This window comes from Vitis vinifera, chromosome 6 (genome assembly GCF_030704535.1).
Source record: "Vitis vinifera cultivar Pinot Noir 40024 chromosome 6, ASM3070453v1".
Classification (NCBI taxonomy): Eukaryota; Viridiplantae; Streptophyta; class Magnoliopsida; order Vitales; family Vitaceae; genus Vitis; species Vitis vinifera.
Window position 1 is genome coordinate 17,632,463 of NC_081810.1, and position 24,110 is coordinate 17,656,572.

A 24,110-nucleotide genomic window follows, 5' to 3' on the forward strand; every position below is an offset into this window, starting at 1 on the left:
TCTTCCACCAAGATGCATGGTGTCAGAAAAGTAATGTCAGAAGGTGTGCAAATTGAAGAAGTCATTGTATGGGTTGAAGTAATCCCCGAGAGCATGGTTTGGAAGGTTCACAAAGTCAATAAGGGCTTTTGGCTATCGTCAAAGTAATTCAGATCACACTTTGTTCCTGAAAAAATAACATGGTAAGATTACGATACTCATCGTATATGTTGATGACATGGTAGTTACAGGAAATGATCCTGAAGAAAGAAAAGCTCTGCAAAATTATCTATCTAGAGAATTATAAATGAAAGATCTAGGTCATCTGAAATACTTTCTTGGGATTGAAGTTTCTCGATCAAGTTAAGGAATTTTTCTGTCTCAAAGAAAATATGCCTTAGATCTTTTACAGGAGACTGGAATGTCAACCTGTTAATACACCAATAGAAGAAGGTCTGAAATTGTGTGTTGAGCCTAATCAAGTATCAACCGATAAGGGAAGATACAAGGGACTTGTGGGGAGATTAATGTACTTAGTTCATACAAGACTAGATCTTGCTTATGCATTGAGTGTAGTGAGTCAATACATGCATAATCCTGGAGAGCAACATATGAATGTAGTCATGCATATTTTGAGGTATTTGAAGAATGCTCCTGGGAAGGGAATTTTGTTCGCTAAAAATGTTGATCATCAGAGTATAGAAATATATATTGATGCTGATTGGGCCGGTGCAGTGGATGATAAATGATCTACATCTGGTTACTTTACCTTTATAGGTGGTAATCTTGTGACATGGAAAAGTAAGAAACAGAATGTCGTCACTCGTTCAAGTGCAGAAGCGGAATTTAGAGGTATGGCTCTAGGACTTTGTGAGGCATTATGGCTAAGACTCCTCTTACAGGATTTAGGTTACCTATCTAAGCAACCAATCCGATTGTTTTGTGACAATAAAGTCGCATGTGACATTGCTCATAATCCAGTACAACATGATCGTACAAAGCATGTCGATGTGGATAGATTCTTCATTAAGGAAAAGTTAGATGATAAGATTGTGGAATTGCCTAAGATTCGATCAGAAGATCAATTGGCCGATATCCTCACCAAAGCTGTCTCAAGTCAAGTGTTCTCGAATTTTTTAGACAAGTTGGGCATGTGTGACATCTATGCACCAACTTGAGGGGGAGTGTTAAGATATTAGGAATGCTTTCCTTATATCATTTAGTTTTGAGATATTAGGAATGTTTAGATATTAGGAAAGTTGAGATATTATGAATATTGAGATATTAGGAAAGTTGAGATATTAGGATATTAGTTGTTATTTCCTTATATCATTCTTTTCTTGTATCATTCTTTCCCATTCTTAGAATGGTGATTACCCTCTATATATACTTTGTACATGAACGAATGAAAGAAGGAATAAATGAGTTATAATAGTTAATATTATAGGACCTTAGTCAACGGGTTATAATTGTTAACATTTGGTTTTGTTCACCTTAAATGAAATAAATTTGAAACTAGTTACTCATTTGTAAAGTCCCACTTAATCGAATACCATTTATTATGTGATAGTTAGAGTGAAAATATTTGAAATGTATTTGATTTGGATTGAATGTGAAATGGTTTTGATATAAATGAAAATATTTGGTTGAACAGTTTGAAATGTATTAGCATATTTGAACTGAAATGTTTTTATAAAAATGATTGTATCTCATATTTCTTATTTATAAGTATGATTGAAATTATTTGATCCATGAACCTATATTGATGTTTCTTATTGGGCTTTAAACTCGTTCCCCTTTATTGATAATTTTTTAGGTACTCTCAATTTGGGTGAGAAGTGATGGTTAGGTTAGGGAATTTTTTCTTGTTAGGATTTTGGTTCAAACTTTATTTTGGACATTGTTTTAATGTCAAAATTTAATTTCCATTTGAATTATTTGAGTTTGGATTTATTTCAACAATAACACTTTGGAGTTATTTGGACAAGTTGATATATAGAGATTTTAGAATTAATTTATTTTACTACTCTGAACAAGAATTTGTTAATTGGTAATTTCTAGTTACAAGATGAATGTTTGTGTCATTTATACTTTGAGTCTTCTGGCTTGAGGTGTGAAATGATTGTCATACCCTTGGATTGGGTTTTGGGTCGTGACAGTTAATCCAAGTGATAATTTTCGAATTGCTTACTTCCCAAACATGTAGTTGTTCTACATCTTTTTCATCTTTTTCTTTTATAGGTTTGTGTAAAGTGTCTATAATATAACCCCACATCTTTTTGCCCTTTCGAGAATTTTTCATCACACAATTCTAATATAACTAATTTTTTCTATCCAATCTCATATTAATAGATTGAAAGGAATCATCTCGTTCACCAATCATGAAAAATAAACAACAAATAACCATAAAGAAAAGTAGATATAAACTGAAGAAAACAAATACAAAATCAAATACCATGATCAAATAGGAAAAGAACGACACGATCACCCACTATGATATCTTATGATCAAACATGACAAAAAAGAGTTCCATGATCAAATGGATATGAAAAAAAAAAAGTTTAGTGTATGAGATTAAACTCTCTTCCATGAGATTATAAATCAAAAGTCCCATTAAAGATCAATTTTGTTCTAATACCATGTAAAATCTAAAAAAATTCGAAGAGAAAAAAAGAAACTCTATGGTTTTTTTATTATGAACACTCTTAAAAAAAAGATACAACACCATTAGAGTTTAAATAAACCTAATAAAATGAAATAAAGACAAATTCACCCTAACTCCTAAAAAAAAAATAATAATTATAATATAGTAACTAAATAAACAATTCTATGAATTTTGTTGTCCCTTGTAATTGTCATTGTTAGTCATCTTGAACTATTCTCTTTTTCATATTCAAAATAAGTCTTTATATTATCAAACTTGTTTTAAAATTGTTTTAAAATGGGGCTTGTTTGATAGGTAAAAATGAAAAATCAAAGAATCATATTTGATGACATAGGCATTAGGAGTAGGCCATTTTAAATATGTTTTTTTAAGTCTTTTTTTAATGTTTTAAATGTGTTGATGCATTTGATCATTCAAGACATAACAAATAAGGAAGTTTGTCATTTTCCATTTTAGCAAAATTTTGGATTTTTTTATTTATTTTTTTAATTTTAAACATAGGGAATTAGGGATTTTACCTGGTAATTACCAACTTGTTTTCAATTGCAAAAAGAAACTCAATTTAAACATGGTAATAGATGTCAATAATTGACTTCCAAATTATCAAAACTAATTAAATCATGTTTTATTTCTTTTAAACCAAAAAATTGAATTCTCATCATATCGATCAATTCCAATTTTCAATTAACGCATCCATTCTCAAAAAGTTAGAATCTCTTCAAAATTCAACGTCTCCAATCCTTTAAATACTTCTTTTGATTATTATAGGAACATTTTGTGTTGTGTAGAGAGTTGTGCTTGTTTAAGGAGTGCACCTTGAAAGACTTATGTGACTATAGAATCCTAAAGGTAGAATGTCTACTAATTTCTTATCGCACCCAGGCTTGAACTTTGAGAAGAATAGACCTATATTAAGGACAATGTTTCTAAAACCCAAGTCTAAATCCGATAAGTATTGAGTTTCTAATTTTATTTTTGTTTATTTATTTATTTATTCTTATTTTGCAATTTCTCACCTCATTTAGCATCAACATTCCAAACAAAGAAGTTGGTTATTTTCAAATTTGACTACCAAATTTATTTATTTGCAGTTTATTTCCTTTAGAAAAAAAAAAAACTAAATACAATATTTTTTTCCCCTTTTAGAGTCACTCTTTTAAGGAATTACGATATCAAAACTAAATACAATATATTTTTAGGTTATAAAATATACAATTTCATCCTTATCGGGGTCAATGTTTCTTTCATGGATATTATTAAGGTTCTTTTCTATGGTCTCCACATTTTCAGGGTTATTCCTAATTTATTCTTGGGTCAAAATTTGACTCTGAATTATATTCCGATCATACCTAGTGTCCTTTATGATCACATTAGAGGATTCCTTGATAATTTGTAAATTTTGATTATAAACGTTTACTAGTAGTAGAATAGCCTAGGAAGATACCAATATCATATTTTGCTTCAAACTTCCCTAGGTTCTCCCCACACCTGAGTATATAACATTCACTGCCAAAAGACATAAAGTATTTAAGACTAGGTTTTCTCCCAATCCATAATTCATAAGATGTCTTTTTTGTTCTAGGTTTAAGAAAAGTCCTATTGGCAGTGTAACATGTTATATTAATAACTTCTACTTAAAATTATACAGGGGTATTATGAATATGAATCATCACCTTAGCCAATTTTTGTAACACTCTATTTTTTCTTTTAACCACTCCATTCTATTGAAAAGTTGTAAGGGCTGAAAATTCATGTTTAATACCTTTTAACTTGCAAAAGATGTCAACATCGACATTGTCAAACTCTCTCCCCCTATCACTTCTAATCCTTATAATTGGATGATATATCTCCACTTGTATTCTATTGAACAATGACCTCAAGTGCTCTATGATCTCATATTTTTCCCTAAGAAAACTTACAAAAAAAGTATCTTAAAAAATCATCCACAACAACAAGGACTTATCTCTTGCCACCTTTATTCTCAATATGCATAGGACCTATAAGAGTCATATGAAGGAGATTTAAAGAATTAGTGGTACTAATATCCTTTACCTTTCTGTGAGATGCACTCACCACAAATGGGTTTAGGTTCACGGCTAAGTTCAGGGATATTTCTAATTTTTTTTTCAGTATTCACTTAGTGCACAAGATCCTTATAGTTTATATGACCTAAGCTTCTATGCTAGAGTTTAGTAAGATCTCAAAAACTACATTTTCAAAACTATTTTTAAAAATAGTTACTAATAGGACTCATAGTTTTTTAGAACAATTTTTGAAAAATGTTTTTTAATGTTTTATTAAACAAAAGTTTATTTGGAAGCCTAAAATATTTTTAGCTTATTTTTTAATATTTTTAAAAATAAATTTTTATATCAAATGCTTTATTTTTAATCATTCTACATATTTGTATAATTATTTTTTTAAATAACACTAAAAAAATAAGTGAAAACAACTAAAAGATGTTATTTAAAAATACCATATTTTCTATATTTAAGAATAAAAAATCAAAAACAGTTTTTTTGTTGCCAAACACATGTTTTTGTTTTTTTTTTAAAAAACAAATTATAAAATTATAAAACTAAATCAAAATATTAAATTTTACATATTTAAGTTAAATAATCTCTTAACAAATATTTGTCAAAACCCAAAAAGAAGAAAAAAAAAATCAATTCTTGAAAACAATTGTAAAATTAAAATGCATTATGAGATTTAGAAAGACTGATTCTGAGAGATTTAGAAGTATCTCACAATATTTGAAACTCTTTCCTTACAAAAATTCATTTTTTTTTTAAATTCTAAAAACATGTGGTATATGGTTATTTTAAACATTATTTTTTATTATATAACATAATATAAAAAATATTCTCAATCATAATTTTTTTTAAAAATATTTTTATTTATATTCAAACATGATGTGATTCTACTTAAAAACATTTTAGGGGTGTTTATTTTTTAGCTTTTTGTGGAAAAAAAAAATTTGCTACTTTAAATTTTTTTATTATTTATTTTTTATAATTTATCATAAATTTTTTATTGAATAGGAAAAATAAAAATATTTGACTTTTTTTTAAATGAAATAAAAATTGGATTTTACTTTTTAATATTTAATAAAAATAAAATATTATAAAAATAAAGAATTTAATACTTAACAAAATTAAGTACTATTTAGTTTTAAGTTATATTTTGAATTAAGTAAAAAAAAAAACACATTCTCGAAGTTTTTATTTTAATTTTACCAAAATCATACGTTTAACATGAATTAAAAAATTTATTTATTTTTTTGAACAAATTTTGAAGACATCATACGTGTCAAATTGAAACGCTGCGTTTCGTCTATGCTCTAGAATTTGCCAAACTTATTTCTATTGATTATCTCCTTCTTGCTTCGTGTTGTGTTGTTTGGGATAATGGCAAGTGTTCTGAAATTCCCTTCTTTCAAATTCTTAAACCCTAACCCCATCTCCCCCACCTCCGCGTCTGTTCAGGTGGGGTTCCGTAGATTTTCTTGCTCGGCTCCATCTTCAGCCGCCGTCGAAGGCGATTCCAGTATTGGATCGGTTTCCCTCGGTCATCTCACTAGGCCCGATTTTCCCATTCTCCACCAGGTATTTTTACTGTTTCGATTATTTCCTGCGCTGCTTGATTGGAGAGAGAAAGAAATGGAGATTTGAAATTTGAAGTCATTTACTTCCTTGTGTTTGAAGGCCTCCGTGAAAATCTTGTGAGTTCATGTCATGGTATCGAAATCAATGTTCCAATGTTCGATATTCCTGTCCATTATTCTAATTTGCATGAGTATAGTTCAATTATAAGAATACGGGAAATAATTTTATGGGGGACTGAAGCTTCTAAAACTTGCGCCATGGGGCATAGCTGTTTGGAACAAGTCTATTTGATAAGTTCACTAAACATGTTCATCTAGCACTGAGTTTCCATGGTGCATTCTCGGACTGGGTTATCAGCGAAGTAGTTTGTCTGAGTAATTCGTGAGCTTTAATTCTGTTGTTACCGGTTGGTCATTAGAAGAGGATGGTTCTGCCTTTTGTGATGCACTATCCCAAATGGGCCCACGGATCAACTTAGCTTCGACCACTGGAATTTCATCTTTCGATTTATTTGTTTTCTCATGGTTTAGTTCGGTTTTTTAAAGATTGTTATTAGCGTTCTTGTTTTTTTTTTTTTGGAAGTAGTTTATGATTATGATATAGATTTTTGTTGACAGTTCCATCACTAGATCGATCATATGATTCTCATCTAGAAATTGTATCATTTGCATAATATTTAATGAGATTGTTTTATGGGCCTCAAATGTGATTTTTCAGGAGGTAAATGGCTCAAAACTTGTCTACTTGGATAATGCAGCAACCTCACAGAAGCCTACTGCGGTTTTGAAGGCTTTGCAGAATTATTATGAAGCCTACAATTCGAATGTGCACCGTGGGATTCATTTCTTGAGGTTTGATATTCAATTTCCATAGTATTAAAGGATAATATATGATTGTGGAGATGAAGATCACATATACCCTATTTTGAGGATGGTCCTTAAACCAATGTGTTAAAACTATTTCATGGTTGCTTGGGTCATTACTTCTGGTTCATTCCTGCTCTAATGTATGTGTATGTTCAGAACATTCAAAACAGCATTCATCCTTGCAAATTTACAGACTCCAATTAACATCCATGATCTCTGTCCGTCATGTTTTGCAAGGGATGACCTTTAAGTTTAACAAGCAGGATTGTAGAGCATTATTCTAATGCTTCTGAGTTACTATTTTAGGTTCAATTGGGAGTTTTCTAGGGTTGCAAATCAGCCAATAAGGCGCCTTAATAAACTTATTAAAAATTTGGTTTGTATTTGATTTCCCACTGTTGTTGGGTTTTTTCTGTTTAAGGATTCTTTATTTACTGAGCCTGTTTTCTAGAGTTTATAGATAAAGTTACGATGATGACAGGGTAATTCTAGAATCAATAAAATTTGAATTTGTTCTTTAATTACTTTGCCTTAGAAACTGGGGGTTTCTAGGTATGCTCTCTTTCTCTCTCCCCCCTTCCCTCCCCCCCCCCCTCCCTCTCTCTCTCTCTCTCTCTCTCTCTAACCTTACCTGTTCTAGGTGTCTTTTTTTTTCCCTAATCCATCCTTCTATTGTTCTAAACCTTTTCTCTTTTCCTGGATGTGCTTCACTACCTTCCTTTGTCATACTACCCTTGCCTCAAGGCTTTGTGCATTGTCTTACATCATTTAGGTATTAGAACAAAAAGAACCTATCTTTTCCTAAAATTTTAATTTTCTTTAGCTATTATTGCACATGTTTGCAGATATATAGCCTTGGGCAAAATTTGAGGAAAGATGTTGCAGGTTCATTACAGACTATTATTTTGATTTTAACAAGCAGAGCACCACTTTGTAGAAATTTTAGGTTGCTGTTCCAGGCAAAAGGAAATTGCTATATTTGGGACATTCTTTTTGTTGGGAATACTATAAGTATACGGGGCTTAGGTCAGTAATTGATTAGCAGGCAATATTAGTAGTTTTGGCAAGTAGCTACTGAAGTGGTACTGTAGCAAGGGATTATAACTGATATTATCCATCATATTGTTGTGAGTGCTGTTTATGTTACTGTACAGTTTACTGTTTCACTATTGAGGCATCAAATTATTTTAGTTTATTCTTTATTTTTATTTTTTTTACCTTCCTTGAGCTTTTCTATTGTAGCTGTTATTGGCTTTCTTGGGATGCTAATCAGTCCATTAGGAACTAGAAACTTCTGCTTTGAGAATTTATAATTGTACTTGGTTACTACTTTGGTTAGGTTGTTAATCTAGTAACGTATTTTAGCCTTTTAAGAGCTTTTAGAAACCTTTTTCTTTAGAAATTGAGATGTATTTGGTTACTACTTTGCATAGGTTTATTTTAGAAGTCTTTACTTGCTTAATAGGTTTCTACAATCTATAAGTAAGGTTAATCTAGTAACGTAATTGAGCTTATTTGAGTTATCTGTCTTGTAAGCCTTAGGGTTAACCTGGGTAGTTTCTCTCTCTCTCTCTTTCTCTCTGGTAAGAAACTTTTATGAATGCATTGTATGTGCTCTTTTACCTCATATATTCACATGCATTTTTTTCCTCTCCTTTTTTAATCAGTTACGCACATTCACAAGCAATTAAATCTTAAATAATCTTAAATTCCTGAGGATGTCAAAAGTTAGCAACAGATTTAGCCAAATTGTTTTTGGTGCTTTCTGTGTTGTGATGTTTCATAAAATTTTACTCCAATAACAATCCCTCTTTCTAAGGCATTTGTTGGGCGTGTGAGGAGGGGTGCAAGTTGTTAAATTCAGTTATTTGATAATACTCACCATGTCTTATGGATTCAGTGCAAAGGCCACAGATGAGTATGAGTCTGCAAGGAGAAAGGTGGCAGCTTTCATCAATGCGTCTGAGCCTGGAGAGATCATATTTACAAGGAATGCTACTGAAGCTATCAATCTAGTAGCTTACTCTTGGGGCCTTTCAAATTTAAAACCAGAAGATGAGGTGTGCTTTTGTTTTGCTTCTCCAAGTTCACCTTCAGCATCATGATGTAATCTTGATGTTTGATGTTAATTTTTTTTTTTTTTTTTTTGTCAATTCAAGAAAAATGTGTTTCTTGTTGCATTCATAAGAAAAATATCTTAGCTGTTTGGGGTTGTAAGTGGTTGGTGTTGGTTTGTTAGTATTTCATGGATTCTTCATCTTGACATAGTGTTTGGGCAGAGTTGGAATGGTCTGCTTAGGGAATTCATGGATTCTCAGAAGTTCTTTCACTCTTTTCCTTGCCGATGGCAGGACTTAAAAATTCTAAATGGTTAGTTGGCTAGCATATATTATTTAATGTCAAAAGTCCCTCTCAGAGCTTTTGCAGTTCCAGAGCTTTTGCAGTTCCAGAGCTTTTTGATGTATTTCAGTTTAAATACGTTTGACATGCATGCATGTGGGCATATATTTGATCATTTAATCTTTCTAAAAGTTATTCTCATTCTTAACATTGAACCTAGATGGAAATACATTCTGAAATTACTTCTGCAAACTCATCTTGAGTCACTTTTTTTATTTAAAGTACTCTTGAGAGGACCCCTCTACCCCTTGCATGTACTAGGATTTGTCTCCAAAAATGATTAGCCAGAACATGGTTACTGTTTTTTCTTGGTTGGGAATCCTACAAGCCTTGCTTCAACTTTTTTTCTTTCTTTTTTTTTTTTTTATAATTTATTTTCTTCTATATTTACTGTTATTTATTTATTTTTTTGCAGATTGTACTCACAGTTGCTGAGCATCATAGTGCTATTGTCCCTTGGCAACTTGTAGCTCAAAAGACTGGTGCCATTTTAAAGTTTGTTAATTTGACCGAAGATGAAGTTCCAGATGTAGAGAAGTTGAAAGAAATGATTTCGAGGAAGACAAAGCTTTTGGTTGTTCACCATATCTCAAATGTGCTTGGTAGGTGAATGCCTTCAGCATTGACTATTCCTAACTGATCTTCTCATACTTTTGGCTCGAGATTTGATGTATTGTCATCAAAGCTTCAATTGGTGTATGAAAATTTCCCCTTATTTCTTTTTTCTTTATGAGCAAGGAAAAAATTTTATAGGACAAGGGATCCTTGAAAATGCAAGAAAAGGGAAGAAAAAGAATCTGAGTTATAATGTCAAAGAAATCTAAAGAGAAAATTAAATAAGAATAAAGCTCCCTCCGAAATTTTCTGAAATAAGAGCTCCTTTCTTAGCAAGAGAATATCTGATTGTTATCACTGGCAGTCTAGCAAACCTATGTTGCACGCTCAAGGGGAACAAAAAAAAAAAAAATCAGATTTCTCTCATCAAATATCTGTTTCTAGGATCCCAGGGTTCACTCTCTCAACCTCAAAATGACTGTAGAAGAATCACCCCCATCTAAACAACCATTAGAGTTCCTATGCTGATCTTCCTGTTAACCTTCAGACGAAGCTCTAATTCAGCTTTGTTAGCAGAACCACTTCAAGCAAGCATAGAGAAAGTGAAATAAAATTGAATTGTACAGCACTCTGATCTGGCATCTTGCTATATCATATTAAATAATTTTCATGGAACCTCCTTGAACTTCTAGACACAGAGGCCAGCACGAAGCAAAATAAATCATTCTCTTGCATAAACCCTTCCTCTTAAATACTCTCTCTCTCTCTTCCCCACACACACCCCACCCTCCTCCCCCTCCCTCCCCCCTCCCCCCTCCCCCCTCTCTCTACCCGAATCAGGCTACACCAACCAGGTCCCATTAGAATTTACTTTCAGCGTGCCTCTCCAAGGCAGTGAATGTGGTCATCATCATCCTCCTTCCTCTTGCAGTGTACACAGAGCTTTGAAAAGCCTTCTTGTGGGTTCCATTAGTATTCCTCTTTCTACATACAATTAACCAAGAGAAGCTTTAGCAAGGGGCTTTAGCCTTCCAAACAATGATTTCCTAACATAGCTTGGAAGAAAAACTTGGGAGAGAGCAAACAACTTGCACTCAACATACCAAATCTTCTAAACCACTGAAGTCAAAGAGAGATAAAATTCCTTGAGGATCTGAAGAAGGGAAGCAAGTTCATCAGCCTCCAATTATTGAGTTGGAAATAAATGTCCCAGGAAAGAGAAGGACATGATTGAGAAAGAAAATGGCAACTTGTTTGAGGGTAGAAATTCAGGACGAGCAAGGGGAAAAAGTTTTCTTCCCAGTAGGATTCTTCTCCACACAGTCTCTGGATCCTCTCGGACAATGAATCTGGTGTGGGAATGGAACTCTTGAAATCCTAAAAGATGGCTTCCACCACCTCTCTTTCCCTCCTTTTTCATTGTTACAAAGAATAGACCTAGAACTTCCCCTACCCCATACCAATCCCTTGCCAGTTAAGACAGGTCTGAAGGGCTTTTTCAAGGTCCATAGTGAGTTTCCCTCATTGCAGGAATAGCACTCCTCCCAGTAGTTTGAAACCATATCTACTATCTGAGTACCCAAGAGCTTCTTGTCTTCAGTGAATTATTAGTGACAAGAATAAGATTGGTGATTAGGGCTATAAAGTTAGGTAGAAGCCTAATGGAAGTGGATAATCTGGAGGGAAAGGAGCATTGCCTAGTGACTGCAGTGGATGTTACTACATAATCTCTATAGTGCTGCTAGCTAGGTTAGATGTATATTTCCAAATGATTGAACTACCCAAAGTGGACGTATATTAGACGCTTGTTGGACATTGCCGTCCACAGATTCTTGTATGAAAGTCTAGTTTCCTTTTTCTTTGGATATATGTTCAAATATGCTGCATATAGATGTTTATAAGTGAATTGCATAGCACTTTTAATCTAAGATATTATATAAATATGGTTGTAACTTGTTATATTATTTAGGCTACCATATTCTCATTTACTAATTTTTGAACTTTGTTGAGTTCCACAATTTTTTTTTTTGTCAGATTTTGATACTAGCATCCATTTCATGTGCTAAAACCTTGCAATATGTTTTCTCTTGATTTTTCTTTAATTTGTTTATCAAGTAAAGCTTGGCTTTGATAGAGGATGCAAGCAGGGTTTTTATGTCACAATTTTGATGCTGTAATGATTTTTATCTAGAATATCCACTTCTTGCTTTTATGTCTTTAGGGATTCTCCAACTGCTGTATTAGGTCTTCATATATTTGTTACGTCATGTTGACAGGATGTTATCTGGGTTAAAGTGGTTTTAGGTCTGTCGATTTGATTTGCATCTAAGAGTTTTCTCATAAAATGAATGTGGAAAAACAAAAAAGAAATTTTAGTCGATGTCAAATTTCATGCATGAACAAGCAGCAGAGGCAGAGCAGCATGCTTGGTGGCTTTAATATCTAGGGTGCACCCACTCTCATGTATTATTTATGGTTCCTTATTGGCTAGCATTCATGAATTTTGTTATTTTCCTCATTTGATAACCAATTTACTAATAAAGCAGTGTAGTTTTTAAATCACTTCTGCAATGTTCTGTTTGTTTTTTACCAGAGCTTCTATTTGATCATCTGATTTTTACACTTGGGAGATTTATTGTGAGGGAGTAAAAATTTGTGGATATGGTGGATGTCTCCTCCTGATGAGAGAAAAAGTATTGAATAAATTACAATAAAATAGATAAACTCTTGGTGCCCCAAAAAAACACATTGTTTCATCCAATTCAACTTTAATTGGAAGGAATGACCTCAAGTATTTAATTTCTCTACCAAACCAGCCTTGCAATAGAAAGAACAAACACTGCTCATTCTGATGGTTCTCTCTTTGTAAGAAGACTTGTATTAAATGGGCAGATTTTAGGGAATTGAGTTGAGTTGTAACTAGCTGTAGCGAGGTCCTCAACAGCCATGAGCCATCATTAATCCACTAATTTGTGCTAACAGAAACACCTGCACTGTGTCTTTTTTTTTTTTTTTCCTTCCTTTAGTATTTTATTATGTTCAGTAGCATAAAGGACAAAAAGGGTTTGCCTCGATATGATTTCATCCACCTATTGGTCTTAAAGGTTCATAGGCTTATAGGAGGGGGAGTGACAACTTTGTTGTTGCTTCCATTATTGTTGTTGTTTTATTTTTTTTTTTTTATTGTGGCAATTTTGGTGGGTTGGTGAGGACCGACCCCTGCTTGTTTCCTGATATAATAAGAAGTTAACAACATCCTGCTCTGCCCACTTTTGGTTTTAGCTGGGTTATATGGTGGTTAACAATGGCTTCCATAGGTGTGTTCAAAATGAATCATTTACATTAAGCTTTTAAGAAGATTCTTATTCTGATGCAATTAATTGAGCGCCATCATTAGCCTATTGGCATGAAGAAGGGAAAAAAGAATCCTATTTCTTTAATTGCTTGTTCTCTTTGCTCTTTTTTGTAGCTTCTGCTCTTCCTATTTATGATATTGTGCATTGGGCACATGCTGTTGGGGCAAAAGTTCTGGTAGATGCTTGTCAAAGTGTTCCACATATGGCGGTTGATGTGCAGAGGCTGGACGCTGACTTTCTTGTTGCTTCATCTCACAAGGTAAGATTATTGCTGTACTTTTGAAAAATATAGGCTCAATGTGTGGGCATTCAAAGTTAAGGAATAAACATGCTTCAGATGTGTGGGCCTACAGGCATCGGATTCTTATATGGCAAGAGTGACCTCCTTTTTGCCATGCCTCCTTTCTTAGGTATGATTATTTCTTTTTACTGCAGAATTTAGGATAGGGAGGTTGTCTGTTCTTGACTTCTCATCTCAGTTTCAAGGGTTTGATGTATCCAATGTCCATATTTATGAGAATGATGAAGTCATTGAGACATAGGCTTTCTTAGAAGCTGGTCCTGAAGTTATTTTTTCTTTTACATTTCAGGTGGAGGTGAAATGATTTCAGATGTATTTCTAGACCATTCCACTTTTGCTGAACCTCCCTCCAGGTTGGTGAACTTCTTTACAACTTGAACATGATATGCCATTATTCTTATCCATCAAGGCAGGGGCATAGCCAATATTTATTCTATTCTTTTATCTGTTAGAGGGGATCATTTCAGTATATACATAGCCTCCTGTTTGTCTTATAAAAAGATCTATAAGGTTGGCAGATTGTTATCCTGATGATATAACATAAGAAAAGGTTCCTCTATTTTCTATTAGTAGAAGAGAAGAGATAAAGATAAACAAGAAAAGAAACGAAGATAGAATTGAACAAGTCTTCAGACATCTTTTGTGAATTTCATACAGCTCTAGAATGAAATTCACTTTTACTTTCCATAAAAAAATACGGGAAAAAAAAAAACCCAGATCAGTAAATGATTTTCTATCCTTAGAAGTAGGGCAAGTAAGAAGCTCGATCTAGATCTAGAATGGACTCTGGATCTTGATCTATTGATCTATGTGGGAGTCACCCCCCTCTCTAGTCTCAGTTTTGGTTTGAAGGGTTCCCTTTCCTCGTTGAATTAGCTACTACCACTACTACCACCCCTATTGATGAATGCACCTTTGCTGCACTCAGCCACTTTAAGGGAAGTGGGGATGGCATTTATAATATATATACCTGGAGGTGGTCATTTGAGGCACTGCTTGGAGTGCGTCGTATTTTCTGGTCCTGAAAGTGCATATTTTTCTGTTTTGTTGTTTTCCAACATTTCCTAATGATTTGGTGTTGGAACATAATTCTTGTTTTTCTAAAGTGCTCTCTGCTGGCCATATGTTCTTTTAACTATTTTTCTTAAACCATCTCTGGCCATCATGCCCATTTCTTGTAATCTCCATCCATGCTCCTTCCAACCAAATCATGTTTTACTAGTTTAGCCATTGCACTTTCTTACATGTGATTAAATGCTGCAAGTTTACTTCCTCTTGACATTTTTCCATAGGTGCTACCTCCTAGTTCTGATCTGATCTCATTCATCATTTTTTTCTTTTCTTTCCTTTTTTTTTTTGTTGTTCTGATAAACAAATAAAAGATGTATGTTTAGTGCAAAAAAAGAGTACACAGGACATATACAATGGACACAAAAAATCAAAGCCAAAGAAGAGAGAATGCAAAAACAACTCTCTCATCCATCATAACATCATCATTCAGTTGCATTCATCTTATGAACATCTTTCTATTTTCCCCTTCTGAGCAAATGGCATAAACCAAAAAATTATACTAAAACTTTGTATAAAGCATCATATGTGTCACTGTTTCAAGCTGCACATTGGATTGTCAGGAATTTTAAATATATAATATCAACTCTAATTAACTATGGAGTTAAAGTTATTCAGTATGCCAAGTTAGGTGTCTTGTCTTACTAACTGCTACATTTGATAGTTTGTGATTCATGACTTGGTGTACATGTGTTCCTTTACTGATCAGATTTGAGGCCGGAACACCAGCGATTGGGGAAGCCATTGGGTTAGGAGCAGCAATTGATTATCTATCAGCAATTGGCATGCAAAAGATTCATGACTATGAGGTGAGATGCATTTTCTGCCCTCTCCAAGGTTTTTTCTTTCCCCTTTCAAGCCTTTTCAAACAATGATTGTAGCCCATGAAGATATTTGCCATGGATCTTATGGGAAGCAGGAATACGTAGAATCTATATGGTTTGAGTATGAATAAGAGTTGCATCTGCATTTTTTTTTTTTTTTTGATAAGTAAAGGAATTGTATTAAAAACCACCAAAGCAGTGGCTTAAAGATTACAAGAAAGAAAACACCCCCCACACCCTAGCTGAAAGCCAAGGCCAGAGGAGCAGCAGCCCGACCCACACCCTCAGCGGGTTCCCACCCAACCAATAAAATCAACTAAAGTTGAAGGACCATCTTTTATAAACAATTTCGTCTCCGACCAAAGAAAATATACAAAAGAATTCTTAAGCCTTTGAATTGACTAACTCTTCTTCCTCAAAAGCAACTTTGTTCCTTGCCTTCCAAACTGTCCAAAAAAGACACAAAGGACTTGCTCTCCAAACACCCTTCCTCTTTTTTCGCACAAAAGACCCGTTCCACCCCAAAAGCATCTCCTTAATAGTGACTGGCAGCACCCATTGCACCCCAAAAATAGAGCAGAGCAACGCCCAAAGAGTCCTTGCCTTTTCTCAGTGGAGGAGAATGTGATCTATTGATTCTTTGTGTCTTTGACAAAGGTAACATCTGTTCGCTAGAGCCCATCCTCTCTTTTGAAGTTGATCCAAGGTAAGAGCCTTTTCCCACATTGCTTCCCATCCAAAAAAAACTCACTCTAGGCTGCACGTAAACTTTCCAAATGGTCGACGAAGGGAAAGAGGCTGGAGGGCCTGATACTAATGATTTGGAGAGAGACTTAACAGAAAACTTCCCACATTTAGTCTCTCTCCAAATCACCCTTTCTTCCACTACTTGCCGAACTCTTCCCATTTAAGCCCAAAAAGAATCTGCATACCTCATCCAACTCCCAATCATTAAACGGTTTGGAAAAAAGCAGTCTCCAACTCCCCCCACCCTCATTGCAATACCACACATCTTTAACCCAAGCATCCTTGAAGACAACCAAAGCAAATGAGGGAAAAGAAACACAAAAAGGTTCATCCCCACACCATCTATCTTTCCAGAATTTTACCTTTTGCCCATTCCCCACTACAAAAAATAGCCTACTTCTTACAACATTCCATTCCTTCCTAAAAGTTTTCCACAACCCCACACCATAACCCCCCCGCCCCACTTCCTTAGAACACCAACCCCCTTGGTCCTCCCCATACTTCCCCTTGATCACTTGATTCCAAAAAGCCTCTCTCTCAATAGCAAATCTCCAACTCCATTTACACAAAAGTGTCTTATTGAGGATAGGAAGGCACTTTAGCCCCAACTCCCCATTACTCTTCTCAAGGCAAACCAAACCCCACTGAACAAGATTAGGTTTCAGCTCAAGGGCCCCACCTCCCTATAAAAAATCCCTCTGAATCTGCTCTAACCTTAATCTGACCTTTCTGGGCATAGAGAGCACAGACATAAAGTAAATGGGCATACTCGCCAAAGTACTCCGAATCAAAGTGATCCTACCTCCTTTGAAAATGTATTGGCTCTTCCATCTAGCCAATTTCTTCCTCATTCTCTCCTCCACTCCATCCCAAACAACCACCAATCTATGAGGCGCACCTAATGGCAATCCCAAATATGGGGCGCATTAGCATATTTATATTACCTAATAGGTTGTGTCCTTATTCATTTGCTGTTACCTATGGCATTGTTTTGAAGTGTTTAACAAAATAAGAAATGTAGCAAAAAATACAGCGGGCTATCATGCTCAGGTGGACCCAATTTTGCAACTAATCAATGTCCAAAACTTTTACTTTTTGGATGAAACCCTAGATCCGAGGAATACAACCATTTGTCGGTTATTTGGGTAGCATGGGATTTCCTTTCAATAATTCTTTAGGTTCTTAACTTGGATTTCAATGTTTAATGACTTATTTCCATTTTGCTCCTTGGTAACCTTTTCTTCTTCTTTCACATTTGTGCTTGAGATATTTGGTCTTGTTTGCAATTCCAAGTACAAATGTAAAAGGTAGAAATAAAAGGAAACCCTAATAAATTGCTACCACAGTAGCATGAACTGACACCACAGAGTTTACTTAATAGAACTTATTAGTAATGTACTAATACTGACTCCGAGTTAGTTACTGCTTAAGCAAAGCATGGTCTTTAGTGTTTCCAAGTAAGGATATCTTTGTAAACACATTCCCTTTTCTTATTATCCTGCTCTTTATTAGCCATGTTTCTAAGATGGAATTTCTTTGGTTTTAAATGTTGTTTTGCAGGTAGATCTGGCTAATTATCTATATGAAAGCCTGCGTTCAGTCCCTGGAGTTCATGTTTATGGTCCAGCACCTTCGCAAACTGTCTTCCGTGCTGCTCTTTGTTCTTTCAATGTTGAGAATATCCACCCAACAGATATTGCAACTTTCCTTGATCAACAGGTAAGAGGTTTACTGTCGGATTTGCACATTTATGTTGGCTTATAAAATGCTTTAATTGGTGGACATAGAGGAAATAGATTTGAGCTTTTGTCCCCAAATGCACTACCTCCGTTTGGGAAACACTTGATAAGATTTTAACCCTAGATCAATGGATTCAGAAAACTAGCTAATAAAAGTTAGGATAAGGGATCCATACAATCTCTACCAATTGCTTAAAGGGTGGTTGAAGAGGGATTTAAGGTTTAATTTTGCTTCCTTACTGAATTATGTATTTATTTCAGCATGGAGTTGCCATCAGATCAGGTCACCACTGTGCCCAGCCCCTCCATCGGCATTTAGGTGTGAGTGCAAGTGCACGAGCGAGTCTCCATTTCTATAACACTAAAGAGGATGTTGATGCCTTTATCCACGCACTGGTTGACACCATTAACTTCTTCTCTTCTTTCAAGTAGAGAGGTATCCTTTCATAGTTCCCTTCCCAACTTACATATGTTAGTTTCTCGACTTCTCACCTTATTATGGTTAATGAATGCCTTGTGGCCCTCCATTATATGTTGATTTGGTTCAAAGCTTTGGTTTATTAAATATTACTATCTCTATTTTTTTTTAAAAAAAATTCATATAAAAAGGATTGCTATTTAATTTATAAAAGGGTTTAATATACTTTATCCCTTCAACCTATCGCGTGTTTTGCATATTGCCCCTTTAGGTTTAAAATCAAACAAATTGCCCTTCAAGCTTTTTAAAGACCAGTACTACGCCTTTGTTGTTGAACGGTGTCAGTTTCATTGGACGGAAATGTCATATGGTGTGCACATGACTTAATAAGCGAGGGTAAAAATGTCTTTAAAATACCTAAAGCCCTAAAACCTCTCATCTTCATCCTTCTTCCTTCCAAAGCCCTAAATCCTCCATCTTAAAATTTGATTATCACAAATTCTTCATAGTTTCAGTTTCTACTCATCACATCATGCAATTTTCCTCTGTTGCATTTTCTTTTTCATTAATGGCAATTGCAATTCTCAATCCTCAAGATTCTATCAAAGATTATTACTCTCTCGGAATCCTAATTTTTTCTTCTATGGAACGCCAATGAGACCCTAACTCAAACCTCGATCACTCTCACAAAAAATGAAGCACTAGGAGGTTTTCTAATTGAAGTTTTGATTTGAAGATGGATTGCGAAAGCGAAAGAGAGTTTTGATTTGAATTGAAGTTTTGTTGCTTCGATTTGATACTTATTATTTTTTGATGGGGGAAAACGAATTTTGATGCATAGGTTAGACTTCAATTTTACAAATAATCGTAGATGTGCTTATTATGTAGAAAGTTCTCCTTTGTTTGGTTATAAAATTTAGGTGAGAAAGGAAAAGAAAATGGTCTAGGAAAGAAGCAATTTTTTTTTTACCCCTGAACTGAGTGTTTTTGAACTGCATCTAGTCTTGGGAAAGAGATGGAAAATAGAGGAGAAAAAAAAAAAAAAGGAAAACTGAGTGTTACTATGTACAGTGTTACTTTCCCGTTTTTCCTATGCAACCAAACAGATGTTTTGAACTCTCATTTTGTGTATATATTTTTTAGTTATAGTTGTCGAGCACATGATTTAGAATTGGTGATTAACAAAAGAGAGAATACAACTGAGGAAATCCGAATGATATGATGTGTAGAAAACTAAAATCGGATTTTAGGGCTTGGGGATTTAGGGCTCTCTAAGGAAGAAGAAGATGTTTTAGGACTTTATATTTCAAATGACAATTTTACCATCGTTTATTAAGTCATGTGCACAACACATGACATTTTCGTCCAATTAAACTAACACTATCCAATAAAAGGGCATAATGTTGGTTTTTAAGAAGTTTGAAGGGCAATTTGTTCAGTTTTAAACCTAAGGGGGTAATGTGTAAAATACGTGATAGGTTGAGAGGTTAAATAATATTAAACCCTTTATCAAAAGATTTAAATTGATTTTTATTATTTTATGAAATAATATTTTATTTTCAAGTGAATAAAACTTAAATCACAAATTTGGCATATATTCAATTAGTTTAATGCATGGCCAAAGATACAGGATTTTTGTAGGAAGTAATGTATTTTTTTTAATATTTTTTAAAATAATGTAACATAAAAGATAATTCTAAAACTACCATACTTTTAAATTTCAAGTGGAACTGGCTTTTAGCAGACAAATTCAATATATAAACTTTTAAAGTAAAAATGAAATTCAAAAGATGGATTCAGCATAAAAAATAAACTCAATCTTTTTAAAATACAAGTTCAGTGTACAATCTGAATTTGTTTTTCTGAAAGACGAGTTTAGTGTAAAAATAAAAATGATGAAAAGTACTGTATTTTTGTATTTAATTTTAAATAACATTATTTTAATAATATTTCTTTAAAATAACATTTAAAAAAATTCCCAAAGATAGAAATAGAAAAGAACTTTCGGGCTATAAAAATATGCATTCAATGAAACTTAGAAGACATAGATAAGCTTCTATGACCTTATAAAGGCAAAGCCAAGTTCAGAATTATAATTTTTTTAAATGATAATATTGATATTATAAAATTTTTGTGAAAGAATTTTTTTTTTTATAAATTTAAAACAGAATTTATATAAAAATTAATATTTTCATATTAGTTTTTTTTTTTAAAAAAAAAATTTTAATCCATAAGCACTTTAAATAAATTAGTTAAATAAACTTCTATGGAGCTTAGAAAAGAGCTTTTTGTCCTCTCATATGTCAATCCAAACAAAAGCTATAGTAGTTTGTTTCATAATGCTACAAGCTCTAAATTGCGTTATTTGGGATTTTCAAAATATTTTTATCAATTTTTAATAAATATTTGTAAAAAGAAGTGGCAGTTGTAAAAATATAGGATTTATATTGGTTGCAAAATTATTTTCAAATTTATGAACTCTGTCAATAGTTGTCTGACGATTTTGGTATGAATTAATTGGTTAAAAGGGCTACAATAATCCTCATATTTATGAATTTAACTCTTTTTATATTTTTGTTTGAAGAGTAACCTATATTTGACACAAATGCCTTTAACTATTTCAAGTATTTATATGTATGTTTTGAAACAAAGAGTTAGCATTTTTGTCGGGATGAAGCCAAAAAAGGATGAAGGGTTATTTATTTATTTATTTTATGATTTTTGGTGATCTTTCAATACTTATATAATATAAATTTTAAAGTGTGATAATTACCCTTGAGAGTGGGAGTGGGTAGAAAATGACTCGGAAGGGTGGGTGAATGTGATAATTCTTCTAAAAGCCTCATATTTTTATCATACCAATTTGCCCTTTAATTAAATTCTAAAATTACAATTTTTAAAGAAAATAAAAATTGAAATAAAGGATAAGAAACCTGTACTTCTAGTGTCCTACCTGTGAAGGCTTCCCTTTCGCATTGTTAGGTTGTTTTCATTATGGTATCACATTGTGTCATCGACGACATACTCAATCTCGTGTACTCATCTGCAGTTCCTCTATTCTAGTGGTGCCTCCGTTGAAGGCTTTCATTTTGTATCATCGTCGACGTGTCTCCATTTTTGACATTGTATCTTTGACGACATCTTCAACCACATCTTTTTCATCGTATGTGAAATACTTCAAAAATTTTCACTTAAATATAAGAAATCTTATTTATTGTGATTTTAGTTTCTAGGGTATAGTGTTACGTTCTTCAATTTGCAAGACTAAATAAAGGTGGATTAATATTATAAAAATTGTTTCTAGATGAGGATTTGGTAATACAAATAAGAGAAACTATTTTGTAATGATTTTAAGTTTTGATTATAATGGAGGAATGAGCGACATTAGGATACCCACAATTGCCTAATTTCGTAAGAAATTTTAAAATTTTATCTTATCGTAATGTATTTTAATGTTATTGTATTTGTATTGTAATTGTAGTATATTTTTATTGTACCTCTGTATTTAAAAAAAAAAATTATAGATGTATTTTTATACATCATTAGATTGCCATCAACAACCTCATGTATTGAAATCACTAACTCATTAAAAAAAATTAAAATTATTATGAATTCATATTACTACTTCATTTGGCTTGCAAGGTTGCTTCAAAACATTAAGTATGATAGGAATACAACATGATAGCCCATAAATGTCAGTTTAGTAAAAAATAACTCAATATTTTATCATTTTGGTATATTATAATGTATCGTAATGTTAATTTTTTTATATTGTAACTATATTGTATTTGTATCGTATCGGTATTTTATAAAATCAATCTATTTCACAATATTACAACTAAGAAAAATTTTACAACAAATACAAAACAAACAAATGAAAATTGTAATCAATTGAGACATATTTTATATCATAAAGAATAATATTTGTTGTATATTAGACATGTTAGGGATATGTCAAAGAACCCACAACTGTCTAGTTTCATAAGAAATTTGAAATTTTTAAAATTTTACCTTATTGTAATGTTATTGTATTAGTATTGTAATTGTAGTGTATTTTTATTATACCTCTGTATTTTATTTTTTTTATAAAAAATTTAATTTTATAGATGTCTTTTTATACATCATTGGATTACCATCAACAACTTCATGTGTTGAAATAACTAACTCATTTTTTTTTTAAATTGAGATTATTGTGAATTCATATTACTATTTCATTTGGCTTGCAAGGTTGCTTCAAAACATTGAGCATGATAAGAATACAACATAATAGCCCAGAAATGACAGTTTAGTAAAAAATAATTCAATATTTTGTCATTTTGGTATATTATAATGTATTATAATGTTAATGTTTTTACATTGTAACAATATTGCATTTGTATCATGCCTATACTTTATAACTAAAGTAATGGTTTTTTTTACACAACTTTCAAACTATTAAACATTCAACTCATCATACCAGTATAATACTTGTATAAAAAAGTAAGAAATTCATAACAAAAATATCGTGGTTTTAACTCTTTAACAAATTCATAATAAAAGACAAAGTGGTCTCATACAAAGTGATTTTAGTTTTCAATGAAAATATGAATATGTTTATAAATATACAAACAAAGTAGTCCCAAATAAACATGAAATAACTAAGAAATTTTTTTTCCTATGCCATGTCAAACCGGTCCCAACAACAAAGCTAAACTAGAAACCTTTTCAATGGAAATCAATAATAATCCTATCAAACAACTCAATAAATAAATAAATAAATAAATAAATAAACCACATATTCAATATGACCAAAAAAATATATAAAAAAATAAGATAAAATAAATTTTAATAACATTTTACACAAAAAAAAGCTATTTCTTTCTCAAAACCTCTTTCAATCTTTCAGATCTAATATATCATATCTACATTATTAAAATTATTTACCATTTTTTTTTGTATAAAATGAGGTATTTTTGGCATTTAAATATTTTTTTCTTACCTTCAATCGATTTCTTGCTATATTCACAAAAAAAAAAAAAAAAAAAAAAAACAAGCTTTGTGTAGACCGTTTTAGTTCACGACCTGAAGTGTACCCAGTGCTTTTTCCTTTTTGTCTTTTTTCTTCTTTAATATTGAGCAACTACAGCTGGGTTAAAGAACATTTTTTTTACCCCGCTCACCCTAAGGATAACTTTCCCAAAAAGAATTCCACCGAAAGCGATGTTAACTTTACTACCCCATTAAACTCCTTAAGAAAAGACTTCATAATAAATTACTCATGCACATGCAAAAGTCATCATTTGATTTAATTAATAGAAGAGTTTTTTACTTTCATGTGCATAAATTTTGCTTCTTTTTTCCCAAATATGAGTCATTGTTGAAAATGGGGAAGTCGGAAAGAATTCCAATAATAGAGAAAGAGGAAGGAAAACTAAGAGTTGACGAATAATCTTTATTTTAAAATATTCATCGATATTTCCTAATTTATCCTTAAAATCAAGTTATCGATATATCCATCAAAATCAATATTTTCATCTTTGGTGATCCCTAATAAGGTCCGCACTATTATTATTTTGTAAATATTTTATATAAAAAATTACTAATATTT

At 32.6% G+C, this 24,110-nt stretch overlaps 1 protein-coding gene across 1 annotated transcript; it reads left to right on the forward strand.

The window, feature by feature from the left end:
* Window positions 1–6,007: 6,007 nt before the first annotated feature.
* Window positions 6,008–18,641, forward strand: LOC100246217 (cysteine desulfurase 1, chloroplastic). Its single transcript, XM_002267884.4, has 10 exons — window positions 6,008–6,249; window positions 6,967–7,100; window positions 9,016–9,175; window positions 9,931–10,117; window positions 13,540–13,685; window positions 13,764–13,836; window positions 14,017–14,080; window positions 15,505–15,604; window positions 17,927–18,085; window positions 18,367–18,641. The coding sequence occupies exons 1-10, from the start codon at window positions 6,052–6,054 to the stop codon at window positions 18,535–18,537; spliced, it is 1,392 nt and encodes a 463-aa protein (XP_002267920.1). The 5' UTR covers window positions 6,008–6,051; the 3' UTR covers window positions 18,538–18,641.
* The last annotated feature ends 5,469 nt before the right edge of the window (window positions 18,642–24,110 follow it).

Bases quoted from the DNA above. Each gene is read 5' to 3' on its own strand.
- LOC100246217 (XM_002267884.4), top strand. From the start codon at position 6,052: ATGGCAAGTGTTCTGAAATTCCCTTCTTTCAAATTCTTAAACCCTAAC. The intron at 9,176-9,930 runs GTGTGCTTTTGT...ATTTTTTTGCAG, and splicing joins ATTTAAAACCAGAAGATGAG to ATTGTACTCACAGTTGCTGA. The intron at 15,605-17,926 runs GTGAGATGCATT...GTTGTTTTGCAG, and splicing joins AAAAGATTCATGACTATGAG to GTAGATCTGGCTAATTATCT.